General features: G+C 36.0%; 2 protein-coding genes across 3 annotated transcripts; both read right to left on the reverse strand.

Annotated features, from left to right (window-relative positions):
• Window positions 1-11: 11 nt before the first annotated feature.
• LOC132283443 (NAC transcription factor NAM-2-like) lies at window positions 12-2,566 on the reverse strand. Its single transcript, XM_059785389.1, has 3 exons — window positions 1,733-2,566; window positions 610-1,093; window positions 12-496 (listed from the first exon to the last, which is right to left on the reverse strand). Exons 2-3 carry the CDS (start codon window positions 1,051-1,053, stop codon window positions 230-232), a joined length of 711 nt encoding a protein of 236 aa, XP_059641372.1. The 5' UTR covers window positions 1,054-1,093; window positions 1,733-2,566; the 3' UTR covers window positions 12-229.
• Window positions 2,567-3,033: 467 nt separating this feature from the next.
• On the reverse strand, window positions 3,034-10,717 carry LOC132283441 (receptor-like serine/threonine-protein kinase ALE2). 2 transcript variants are annotated; one of them, XM_059785386.1, is made up of 12 exons: window positions 10,581-10,717; window positions 10,085-10,497; window positions 8,195-8,308; window positions 7,451-7,552; window positions 7,164-7,370; window positions 6,955-7,059; window positions 6,743-6,850; window positions 6,235-6,606; window positions 5,502-5,795; window positions 4,679-5,071; window positions 4,348-4,591; window positions 3,034-4,111 (listed from the first exon to the last, which is right to left on the reverse strand). In XM_059785386.1, exons 2-12 carry the CDS (start codon window positions 10,158-10,160, stop codon window positions 3,421-3,423), a joined length of 2,706 nt encoding a protein of 901 aa, XP_059641369.1. In that variant the 5' UTR covers window positions 10,161-10,497; window positions 10,581-10,717; the 3' UTR covers window positions 3,034-3,420. The 2 variants fall into 2 exon arrangements, with proteins under 2 accessions (XP_059641369.1, XP_059641370.1); XM_059785387.1 differs by having other exon boundaries at window positions 10,085-10,163; window positions 10,299-10,717.
• Window positions 10,718-12,486: the final 1,769 nt, after the last annotated feature.

The following is a 12,486-nucleotide window of genomic DNA, read 5'->3' on the forward strand; positions in this document are numbered from 1 at the left end:
TACAGAGCAAGTGATATTGAATTTTCAGATGAATTTTATTTCACATAATGTGAAGTTATTATTTACATAAAAAGTGAGAGGAGGGTGCAATTCAGAGTCTAAATCAAGAAAAAAGTCTACAGTACCACGAGAAATTGAGAGGTGGCAACATACTCCTAGACTATTGTAGATTTGATCCTAAATGAAGCACCAATTATCATCACAAAAAATATTTGGCAGCAACACTGTTTTAGTACTCTCTCGTATTTCTTCTTGATTCTGGAGAAATTGTTTTGGCAAAATCGTTCAACCAATCGTTGCAGTCTTCTGGTTGCAAGACCATTGGTTCCGTTACTTTGTGTCGCATTACTGATACTTCGGGTTTGATGGCTTCGATGATCGCGTTGCAAGCCTCTGCTGGTGGTTGCATTCCTGTTGCTGCCACTTCCATTGCATCTTCTTTTTCTTTTTCTGTCTGTTTTTGTCGTTTAATTTGGGAAATTACATAATCCTTGATCTGGGTACCATATCAAATCAAATAAAAAAAATTAGTGTTTGGAAAACTAAACATAGTAATAAAAGAAAATCAACAACTACGTGTGTACTAAACATATATATATATGTACGTACTTTTGCTCTTTTCAGATTAGTGCCGCCAAGATTATATTCAGTCATGCTCCATCCACTCTTCTTAGGATCAGACTTGACATAATATGTAAAATTTCTCTTCATTCCTATCACTCTTTCTTCTCCTTCTGCATTACCAGTACCACCATCTTTGATATCTTTAGCCTTGTCTTGGCCCTTCCAATTACCAATCCTTGTCACACGATTAATCCTCGAGCCTTTTTCGTGCTTCTTCTTCAACTTGGTGAAGAAATAAAGAATCTTCTCTTCCGATCCCTCGAAAAGTTCCGACGGCTCTTTGCTGTAGAGGTCAAATACGTCATTCACAACACCCTGGCATGGCAATGGTTCTTCATTGGCCTTGCAGGAAAGATAGTGAATCAATTCCTCGTCGGTGGGGTGAAACTTATAACCGATTGGAATCTTGGAACTGGCAGAGGCTTCCATGTTTAACCTTCAGGAAACTTCTGCAATTTTCTTGAGCTTTCTTTGGAGCGAGATTTAGTGAAAAGATGGAGTTCTACTTATACTATGATTCTCGTTCTTATTTGCCAAAAAATAAGGAAAGAAGGTGTTGCCGGAAGAAGGATTTGGAAACAGTGTCCGATTAGGAAACTTAAAAACGAAGATATACAGAGATTTAGTGAAAAGATGGAGTTCTACTTATACTATGATTCTCGTTCATATTTGCCAACAAAAGGAAAGTAGGTGTTGGCAGACGAAGGATTTGGAAACAGTGTCTGATTAGGAAACTTAAAAGGGAATTTGGAAACAGTGTATGATTAGGAAACTTAAAAACCAAGAAATACAGCCTCTATGTTTTACAGTATTATAAAACTTATTTTATTTTAGGATAAATTGCCAAAAACCCCTTGATGTTTACTCTCTTTTCCAAAAAACTCCCTGAATTTCTATTTTTACTCTCTTCTCCAAAAAAAACACTCCCCGAACTTCTATTTTTACAATAAACCCCTTGAACTATCGCAAGTTTTGCAAAAATCCCCCAACCGTCAATGTTCAGTTAGTTTGTCGACCTGAAATTGGTCTGTGACGTAAGCAAAAATTGAAAATGACAAAGATACCCTTAGTACAGTAAGGTTAATAAATGATTTTTTATTTTTTTTACCTTAAATCAATGGACAAAGACGATGCCCTGCCTCCCGCCGAACCACACCACCTCCTCCTCCTCAGCCAATCTCACCCCGCCATGTGTCCATTCTCCGGCGACACACTCCACTACTTCCGCCACAATAAGTGTATCTTCTCAAGGAAAAAAAAAAAATCAACTCCATTCTCTGTAATCGATTCGTTCTCAGTTGTTGTGATCTGCAATCGATTTACACACACATATATATGAACGTATATAAGACGTAAGAATTAGTGAGAAAATCAATTATTTAACTATTGGACTCTGACTCTCTCATTCATCAACCTCATCGTCTTTTCCATCTTCCTTGTTCTTCCTCTATATCACCGTCAATGGAGAAGACACGCACCAAATCCGATCAACCCCCAGATCATCACTGTTCTTTGTCGAAACTCAAGACCCAAGTCCTCTTCTGCAATCTTTGGTTCATCTCACAATTGTAGCATCCGTTAATGGAAAGAGACGTCGTTGATCAACCCCAACATCATCGTCAATGGAGAGACCCGCCACGCACCAAATTCGATCAACCCCAGCATACAACCTGTTAAAATTGGAACCCATTTTGATAGTGTAACCTTACAATTGCTTGTCGGTGCCAGACTTGTAGGTTGCGCTCCAATCTCAAACACTCCACCTCCGATTCTTTCAGCGTCGGCGGCAACCTCCAGCTAAATTAGTACAAAGCCCTTTGCACCATAAAGTCTCTGTTCCTAATCTCGGACCACATCAACGCCACGCCCTCCAAGAGTTGTAATCTTGCAATGAGTGATTTAGGATTTGCAGTGGGTGAGTTTGAGTGATTTCTGGCACAAGTGTTGATGGTGTTTGGCCCTAAAACGGGATAACAGAAGCAATAAGGTGATCTTGAGATAAGGTTTGATGCGCTGTCTGATTTTCATTGGGTATTAGGATTGTACCTTAACGGAAACTTCCCATTTTGTTCTTAAATACACTATTTTTTCATAGTTGGGCAGTTGGTTAATATAGGGGGGTTTGACCTTTGTGCAATCAGCTGATAGATCATTTTATTTTATTTTATTTATTTATTTTTTTTTCACTTTACCCTTTATTTTTTTTTTTAATTCCAATTAACTCCCGCTATCCAACTAACTCACTATAATTCATAATTTTATCGTTTTAGTCAAAATGAAAAGATTAGATCGTTCTCTCTTTTATCCAAGTAATTTAGAGACAATGGTTATTTGATTTTATGTGATACAATATATATACATATAGGAGAGACAGGGTGAGAAAGAGAGAGGGAGACATACATAGAAACCTAAGATCAAATCACAAAATATTCATATGAAGAATAAAAAATAAAAAATGGGCTAAGGTTTAAAAAGGATTTGATGCATTTTTAATCCGAAATAACTATGTCAGCAATACATTAACCCAAGAATTGAACAGAAGATAGCTTATAACGTTCTACGCAAAACCAGGCCACCCTGAACTCCTCATTGAGGTGATGTAAACTACCCATTGTCATTTGATGCTTCAGTTTTCAAATGCCTAACCACCATGACCAAGTTGCTAATTCTGAGAGTTCATCATCTTGGTCCTGTTCAGGCTGTTCATCAGTGATCATCATCAACGCCATCAATGGCGACTCCTTAACTTATTCGGGAGAGAGTGCATCTTTCTGGGGCTTTCAGCTTTTGCATGACTTAGTGGGATCCTGGCCATAATTTCAATGAAAATCCATGCTCACTCACGCTGCCTTTAGATGAACCTCTTAATCTTTGCCAGAACTTTCTTTTTTTCCCCATTCCTAAAGGCGCGGAATTAGATACCCTCGTATAGGATTCATGTTCTTGCTCCTCAAATCTGGCTGACACACTCACCAAATCTGAAGCTGATAATACTATCTTAGAGTCGAAGGTAGAATCATAGACAGACATTGGGTAATGGGTAAACGAAGCTTTAACGAGCTCACCTGAAGCTCTGGTAAGCTTACTATCTACAACCACACAGAGGTCCTCTTGGCTGCTACTTCTCAATGCAGGCTCTATTGTTTCATCAAACTCATTGCACACAAGCTTTAAGGCCTGAACAACTTCACCCATAAAAGGACGGTGAGATACTTCCGGTTGCACACACATTGATGCGATTGCTGCTACCTTCACAACACTGTCAAATGTGTTATTTGACTTTATACCTGGGTCGATGATTGTTTCTAAGCCCTCCTTGGTTGTGAGAAGTGGACGAACCCAAGCAACCAAATTTTCTTGACCTGGCGGTTGTGATAAATCCACGGGCTTTCTTCCAGTTAGGAGCTCAAGGAGGACTACACCATAACTATAAACATCGCTTTTCACCAGAAGATGACCAGTCATTGCATATTCTGGAGCTAAGTAACTGCAAATCAGTTCACAGGACAGAGTGTTTCAGAGGCTAAAACACAGTAGCAGATAAAATCATAAACAAAAATACTATAGCATGCAGGAGCTAGAAATATAAACCCAACTCAGCACAATGAGGGCTTGTCCATTTGGGACTGGCAACAAAAGATGCTGACTTGCCATTCTGCACTATAGTTTAGTGGCAGCACAATCTGAAGGTGATATATTGTATTAAGATAAGAAAGTTCGTACCCAAAAGTTCCCATAACATGTGTTGATATGTGTTTGTTTCCCTCATCCAGTGCTGTTCTAGCCAATCCAAAATCTGAAACTTTAGGTGTAAAATCTTCTTCTAACAAGATGTTGCTGGACTTGAAGTCCCTATGTATAACACGAGGGCTTGAGTCCTCGTGCAGATAGGCCAAACCCCGAGCTGCACCAAGGGCAATCTTCATTCGTGCACCCCAATCAAGAGGAGCAGCTTCCTTGTCAGCTCCTGAGAGACAACCAAAAATCTCGGATAATCAAACAATGTAACTATATATATATATTGGTATATAAATTTAGCTAGATATGCATCTACCATGTAAATGGGATTCCACACTCCCATTTGGAACAAGTTCATAGACCAGGCAGCGGGTGTGGTCCTCTGAGCAGATGCCAATCAATTTAACTAGGTTTCTGTGGTGCAGACGACTAAGCATCTCAACTTCTGCCAAGAACTCGCGGCTCCCCTGCCGATCATCTCTCTTGAGAACCTTCACTGCCACCTTCCTTCCATCCTCAAGAATCCCACTATAGACAAGTCCAAAACCACCCTCTCCAAGTATCCTTGAAGCCTCAAAATTATCAGTGGCTCTTTCTATGTCATTTAAGCTGAAAATCTTAGCAGTTCCAGTATATGACAGTAGGCTGGAACTAAAGGACATTGTTTCTGAACTGGGCCTGCTTCCAAATCTTAAAGGCACTGCAGCCCCTGTTAAGTTTAAATTTTATTATTTCTCAAGGTGATGACTACTACAAAACTGTGGCCAATATTCAGGGAAAAAAAAAAAAAAAAAAAATTCCTTACTAGAGGGACATTTGGAGGAAATAAACTTATCTAAGAAGTCAATCAGACAGAGAGCAAATTTACAATAATATATATATATAAAAAAATAAATAAATAAATAAAAGACAGACGTCAAGATTTAACAAGGCAATAGATTCAGGAGTATTTGAAAATTGAAAAACAGATTTTGAGTAGGGAATTTTTTTTAAATCACTCTGGAAAATATGTGATCTACAGCCAAAATAAATCACGACAACATTTCATCTTTCTGGAAAGTTCACAATTGTTTGGATGGTACACGATTATAAACCTCCTGATATATTTGGTGAATTCTATGTTTTCAATAGAAAATTACCTGATGGTTTTCCCTGGGAGGAGACCAAAACATGTGGTGAATGGTAAGGCTGACGTCTGCAACCTCCACATCTCAACAACAAAAGCCAAATAGCTCCCATTAATACAACAAAAGCTGTGGCGGATGATAAAACAATTACAGCAATCATGCTCCCACCAAGCCGATTCTTTTGTTTCCTTGGCACATCAACTGGTATAGGTTTTACTCCCCTTCCGTTGTTGCCATGACCAGGAAATGGTTTATCACCTATAATGCCAGCACTTGAAGGCACTGAAGGTGGAGAGGGTGGAAGACCTGTAGAGTTGTAAGATTTTAAAAGTGCATATCTAGACACAATATATATAACATGAAAATGACTTTAAAATGTTTACAGAAACTACTTCAATGAAGAGTTGAAAATCAGTTAAGCTCACTGAATTTTAATGTATATATACTGTAATTTTTTATTTTATTTTTTATTTTTTTATATATATATAGAAATACTAAATGAGAAGTAATTGTGTGAGAAAATACTATGAAACTATTCTGGATAACGGAGCTTCAATAAATACTTCCTCTTCCAACCTCCAAAATCTGCACTTCCTTTCTCCAAGAAAGCAGGTGTGCATGTGCTTCATTACAAATCATTCTAACAGTAATATTTCTTTATGCTAATAAATTTGAATGGGAGCTAGAACTTAGAAATTCTTTATTTTCAGAAAAAAATCCCAAACTCTGAAGATTGAAGCAATACCTGGATAGCGAACATATACCACTTCATAGGCACCAAAGAGGGAAGTCTTTATGGAAACCAGTTTGTGCCAGAACTTCTTGTAGATTAAAAATGCAGTAGAATGATTGAAGTTTTCTCCTAGTGGTACCAAGTTGATAAGGACGATGGTTTTCTCTAGCTGCTGACTGTCTGCATTTGCTCCCATAATGCGAACTTGACTTCGGTTTAGTGAAATGCCAGTTGCAATTTCCTTGGCTAGTTCTGAAACCAAAGGGAAGAATGTGTATAGGGCAACACTAACACTCAGTCTGACTTCAATAGGCCACACACAGCCACAGGGTGATCCAGGAGGCGAATATGTCAATGGCTCTGTGCATGTCACTGATGTACAATCTGACAATTGTATTTTTTTTAAAAAAAGAAAATAAAAGAGAAGCCATTTTCTGTGACAATAAGAAGTTGATAAAATACCGAATCAAATAGAAACGCGAGTCGTGTTGATACCATTTAGAGCAATGTGCATACATACCTCCATTAGGAGGCGGAGGTGGCAGCACCAAAATTGGTGAGGGTGGTGGAGTTTTCTTCTCTTTCTGGGAAGAGCTTGATGAAGATAGTGTAGGCGGAGGAACAGGCACTTGAGGACACAGAACATGATCACCATACAGTATGTATCAATACTTGCTGTTAATGAAATAGAGTACAAATATAAATCAAAGACAAAAATAAGTCTTCACATACTATTAAATTGGTTTGATAGGGTTGTTGATAATGGTGCTGGTGCAGGAGAACTCCACCCTGTGGATGACGGAAAGGGAGAATGTAACGGAGAGATGGATGGTCCACCTATATAAGAATAAATAGAAACAGAAAGAATGGTTAATGACAATTTTATTCAAGTATAGCAATATCAAATAAGTATGAGGACATTTTCAGTTGAAATATCTAACCTTGTGGGCTGTGAGTCGGTGAATGAAGCTGATTAGATGGTTCAGGGGCAAAGTTGATGACTTTTTTTCTTGCATGATGATGCTTAAAATATGATAATGAAGGCGAAGAGGCATAGCCCTGTATCCATTTTTTTGCAGTGCGTTTGAAAGATGATGTGGAAGGTGCAAATGCAGTCTTAGAATGCCTCATAGGGTTTTGACTGGGGGCTACAAACAAAAGAACATTTAATTTTTGATAGTGATGGACATGAAGTATATACAAATCTTCATTAAATTTTCTGAAATACCTTTAGCTGGAGAATGGTGCTCGGGTAATAAATGGTGGAACACTTTGTTTGGGGATTCTGGAACTAGACTTCTGTGTCTTTTCTGGCCAAAGCTTGGAGGAGCTGATCATTATATTGCAACAATCCAAATAGAAATTGATAAAAAATTTCTAGATGTTATTCATGTTCAAGCCCTAATTTGAGAGTGTAGAAACATGCTTTATCATGTACTGCTATGATTTGTAAATATGAATATATCTATGGTTTATTTAGAATGTTCCATCATAAAATAAATTGGGCAAGATCATGATCAAGTCAGTGCCTACACCTCTTTCGTTTCATCCCAAATTAGTCGACTGTTTGGGATACATCATGCTAACAACTGATTTTAATACGATTATGTTAGCATTGGTGATTAAATGAATATCAGGCAGTAATGATGTACCAAAAAAAAAAAAAAAAAGAGAAAAAGAAGAGATAATGTTCAGATGAATTACACAGCAGAACTGTAAACTATGGTATCTAGTATCATGATAGATGCTTCGCTATCAGATGCCAATCAATGAAGACCACAAGGTGGCAATAGCTATTAAGCTCTTCCATGGGTATTGGAGAACTTGTGTCATATCTGGAAGGAACTAGGTATTTGTTGTTTTGTGGTAAACTGAAGGGTTATAAAACCATCCACCAATCTTAGAACGATACAGAATTATGAAATCATAAATAAAAAACAAATAATGAATCTTAGAACGAGGAAAAAGTTACCATTTTGCAGAAATGTCTGACTTGCTCTGGTGGTTCTATAAGAACCGAAGTCACGGGTTCCTATTTTGAAATGGAGGAGCACCGAGGCTGCTCTTAGTGAAGGGATGTCAAAACCTGCAACAGAGTGCAAAGTTAATATGTCTCAATCAAGTTCAAATTCTGTTACTTTTTGTATGTCATCCTCTAAACCAAAACAATTAAAATAAAAATATAAATAAATGAAGCCTTTGAGCTGCAAATCGATTCCATGGAACTCAGAACTGAATTTTTGCACTTAAAAGTAAAGGTTTCTGTAACATTATAAAAGGAGAAATACTGTCAGCCACTTGTTCCTGTCAATTGTAATCACTCGCTTCCCTCTTTTAACTGGATCTTTCACAGGAAGTAAGTTTCAAATGACACTGAATAGCAAATAATGTGTTGATTAAGTTTAAACGAGACACTCTTTTTTATCATTAAAAAAGGTGTCGGGCGGTGATAAAGTTCCAGTGTTCATATGAGCTGAACATGACAAGGATTTTGCACAGAAATGAAGCCTAGATAAAAATATTTTGGATGAAAAGGTAAGGATTATTGGAGATAATGCTAAGAAATCACAATGTAAAATAAAGTCATGTATTGAACAGTCTGCTTGGATAATTGCTTAGATGATAAATATGAAAGTTCCAGCACATTATGAATCTGAGAAAGGAAGCGCTGATTTGGAGAACTGATCTCCTTCAAGGAGTAGAACAGAAACTTGAAGTTTTCCATGTTCAAAAGTTTATGAAAATTTTGACAATTGGTGCTTCAGGAAAACCACAGTTCAGTGCTCGATTGACTGCTCTTGTTACAGAAATCCATTCATAAAAACCTAAAAAGCAAACTGCACGTAGAGATAGTAGCAAACTGCCAATTGCTGGATTATACATGCATCACTGTTAAAATTACTGAGCTGTGAACAACCAACAATCAGTCAAGGTTCAGAGTACCAATAAATTTGTTTTGAGAACATGAAATTTTAAATGCAATGTTCAAATAACACACACACACACACACACAAAACATATAGGCCAATTGCTTTAAGATTTGGCAAAATTTTGTGAACTTTGAAACTGAAATAGGTAGAATTTTTCATTAAATTTGGAACCAGTTAAAATTTGAAAATCTAAATTGGGAATAAGGAACTTTGTGTGTTTAAATTATGTATTAATATGCTTAAAATTGGCCTTTAAAAAAAATGTTGAGATTTGGTGAAGATCAGCTGAATAATTAAAAAAAAAAGGAAAAAAAAAAGAAGTGAAAGATATGGCCTTCAGAAATCAAAATCTGCCAAACTTCAATTCTGGTATCTTGAGATTTGGGAATCAGACTGAGCCCTTTAATTCTGTAAATTTACAGCAAAAACCCATGCCAAGAAATGAACATTTGAAGGTTAAAAGAATTTTGGATAAAACACATGAACTTGAAACTTCAAACTAGAGTAATAAAATAATCTCTACTGCAATGCAGACATGGAATTGCCCACGTAATGATAGCAAGTATTTTTATTTATTTTTTGTTTCTGTTTTTTTATTTTATATTTTATTTTTTTTTGTCCTGGTATGAAGATCATAGTTAGTGAAATTCAATGCAAATTCTCAACTGAAACAATATTTTGATGCAACCCTTTGAAATATAAATTAGTTCAAACAAGCGAAATAAATAAATAAATAATCTAATAAAATAGAAATGACATTTCATTCTCCCAATTGTTTGATCACCGACAGTTAATTTCAAGATCCCAGATCCCAAATTTACCTCAAACTCAAAATCCATGGATGCCCAATTGGAGATAATCAAGAAATTCAATGGATCAAACAAAATTCAATCCAAAACAACTCAACAACAAAGGAAAAACAAACCCATTACCTGCAGATCCATGAACTAGCAAAGCAGTGACAGCAAGGAAGAGTTTGATCAACATGAAAACCAATTGCACCCCCATCTCCTTCCAAAATGCACATGAGATCAAACCTCAAGATCTCTTTCACTTCTCAGTTCTCAGACAGTGGTTCAAAGACAAAGACAGAACAAAAAATCATATAAATTTGAAAAATGGAGTGAGGTAGGACATGGATAATACCTTTAAGGAACAACAAGACAAGTGGTTTAGATCATAGGAGGAGACCCACAAATAAGAATAGTAGTATCAGTGAAGTAATGAGAATGCAGTGTGGAGGAAACATAGGATTGGGTTAGGTGGGAATTAGAAACCCCCAAATGTTGTTGCTGTTGTTCTTTTATTCTGTCTAAGCTCTGGATTTTGCAGAGCTTTGAGAGTTCTAATGGAATAGTTGACATCATCAGTCAAGTGATTAAAGATAAATTAAAACTGATCAAGCAAAAGGCAGAACAGTAAACTTACAGAGCCAAGTACCAAATACCATACACTTTGAAAAGGGTAGTTTGGTGGGGATGAGAGAGAGAGAGAGAGAGGGGAAATGATTCTCTCCAATAGGGATTAAGGGTCTGAATCATGTTAGTTGAAACTTTGAAAAACTTGTACCTTTTTTTTAACATTTATTTGTTTATGTCAGATTACAAATTCTAAATTGCAATCATAGCACCAATGACTGATTGCCTTAATTTTGTGTTTCACTTACAAAATAAAGATCTTGTCAGATTCTTCTTCTCCTCAATTTCATTAATAATCAGCCTTGAAAATTGAAACTACACTGGGGTTTCAAAGAGAGGTGCACAGTATAGTGCCCACTCGCAGCCTATGACGCATTTGTACTTTATTTTAATTGTGTCATGCATATGATATGGAGTATATTTTTTTTATAAAAAATAAAAACAGGATTAAAGGTAAATCAGAAAAATGAATATTATTAAATATATTGACTTTTCGGTCATTGTTTAGTGCACTTATTACTTATAATAATTTAATTTAGAGTAATACTATTATAAAGAGAGCTATTTATATTTAATCATTAAATTGAAATTGCTATTATTTTTATCTAAGTAAAAAACACACTCACATGCACTTATTTTATTTATCTTTATGAGGACTTGAACTATCCATCTTCTATTATGAAAGGTGAAAAAATGCATACGTAAATGAATCATTTGATACATCTTTCAATTTGGTAGTTAAATTTCACGATTTTAAAAATTCTTTTGATAGCATTATCCGATAAATTTAAATCTCATTAAGTGAAAACATTATTTAGAGTTTAACAGTCACATGAATTAATGATGCTAACTTCAAATTTGTACCTATTTGTCAGACTGACTGTTTCAATATTTTTGTAACAGGGACTACCTAAGTGACTAATAATCTTGTATGCTCATATTATGTTTCAGCACTTTGGATTAATTGAAACTACTCTATAGAGTTATTTTATTAAATAGGAATATATACATATACATGTCTATGTATATGTTAATGCGATTGAAAGCTAAACCAAATTCTTTGAACCAACCAACCTTGTTAGACAGCTATACCAACACATTTAATATTTATGGGCTATATGAGATCTAGTATGATGTTTGGTCGTTGTTTTGGAATGGAAATATAATAAATGACATATATATCTATGGTGGTATATACTGTCCTCATCACCCAAAACATGGTTGGTTTGATAGTTGGTTTGGAGTTTGGGATGTGGTGGTGGTCACCACCGCCACCGTCTTTTTGATACATAATGACAAAGAAATGCTGACTAGGGGGCTCAAGTATGGCGCAGTCACACAATCAATGTCTCCTTCTGCTTGTGTCGGTGACAAAATTAGGCATTCTTTAAACAAAATTAGGCATTCTTTAAACAAAGTTTTGCTTTGCCTATTGATTAAGTCCACTTTCAATATTGGTTCAATCCCATTACCTACTTTTCTTTTATCAACTAGTGTGTGTGCGTGTGCGCGCGCGTGTGCGACTAATTGACCCTTCAAAAGTGTTTTGGCAAGAGTAATGAGTGAAGAGAGGAAAAGATAAGAGGCCGAGGAAAAAAGGTTTTGCTACCATAAACCCCACTTTATTTGCCATTATCTCTTCCTTTCCAACTTTTCAATATATTGTATATATCTTAGGAAAAAGGGGTGAGAAATTTTGAATGAATGGAATAAAGACGGGGACTATCACTTTGATAAAGTAGAAAGGCAATTAATTAATTCATAATGATAAAATAATAGTAGGAAATAACGTGGTGTTGTATTACACCGAACAACTGTGATTGCTTACACGTGTGAATGATCATAACTGTTTGTTTTTATTAAATTTATTTAAACTGTCATAAATTATCAAAAAAATTAAATATTTTAAAAATAGT

The sequence above is a fragment of the Cornus florida genome, unplaced genomic scaffold, assembly GCF_030987335.1.
Source record: "Cornus florida cultivar Cherokee Brave unplaced genomic scaffold, ASM3098733v1 CherokeeBrave_3.0.0_Hap2_Chr11, whole genome shotgun sequence".
Classification (NCBI taxonomy): Eukaryota; Viridiplantae; Streptophyta; class Magnoliopsida; order Cornales; family Cornaceae; genus Cornus; species Cornus florida.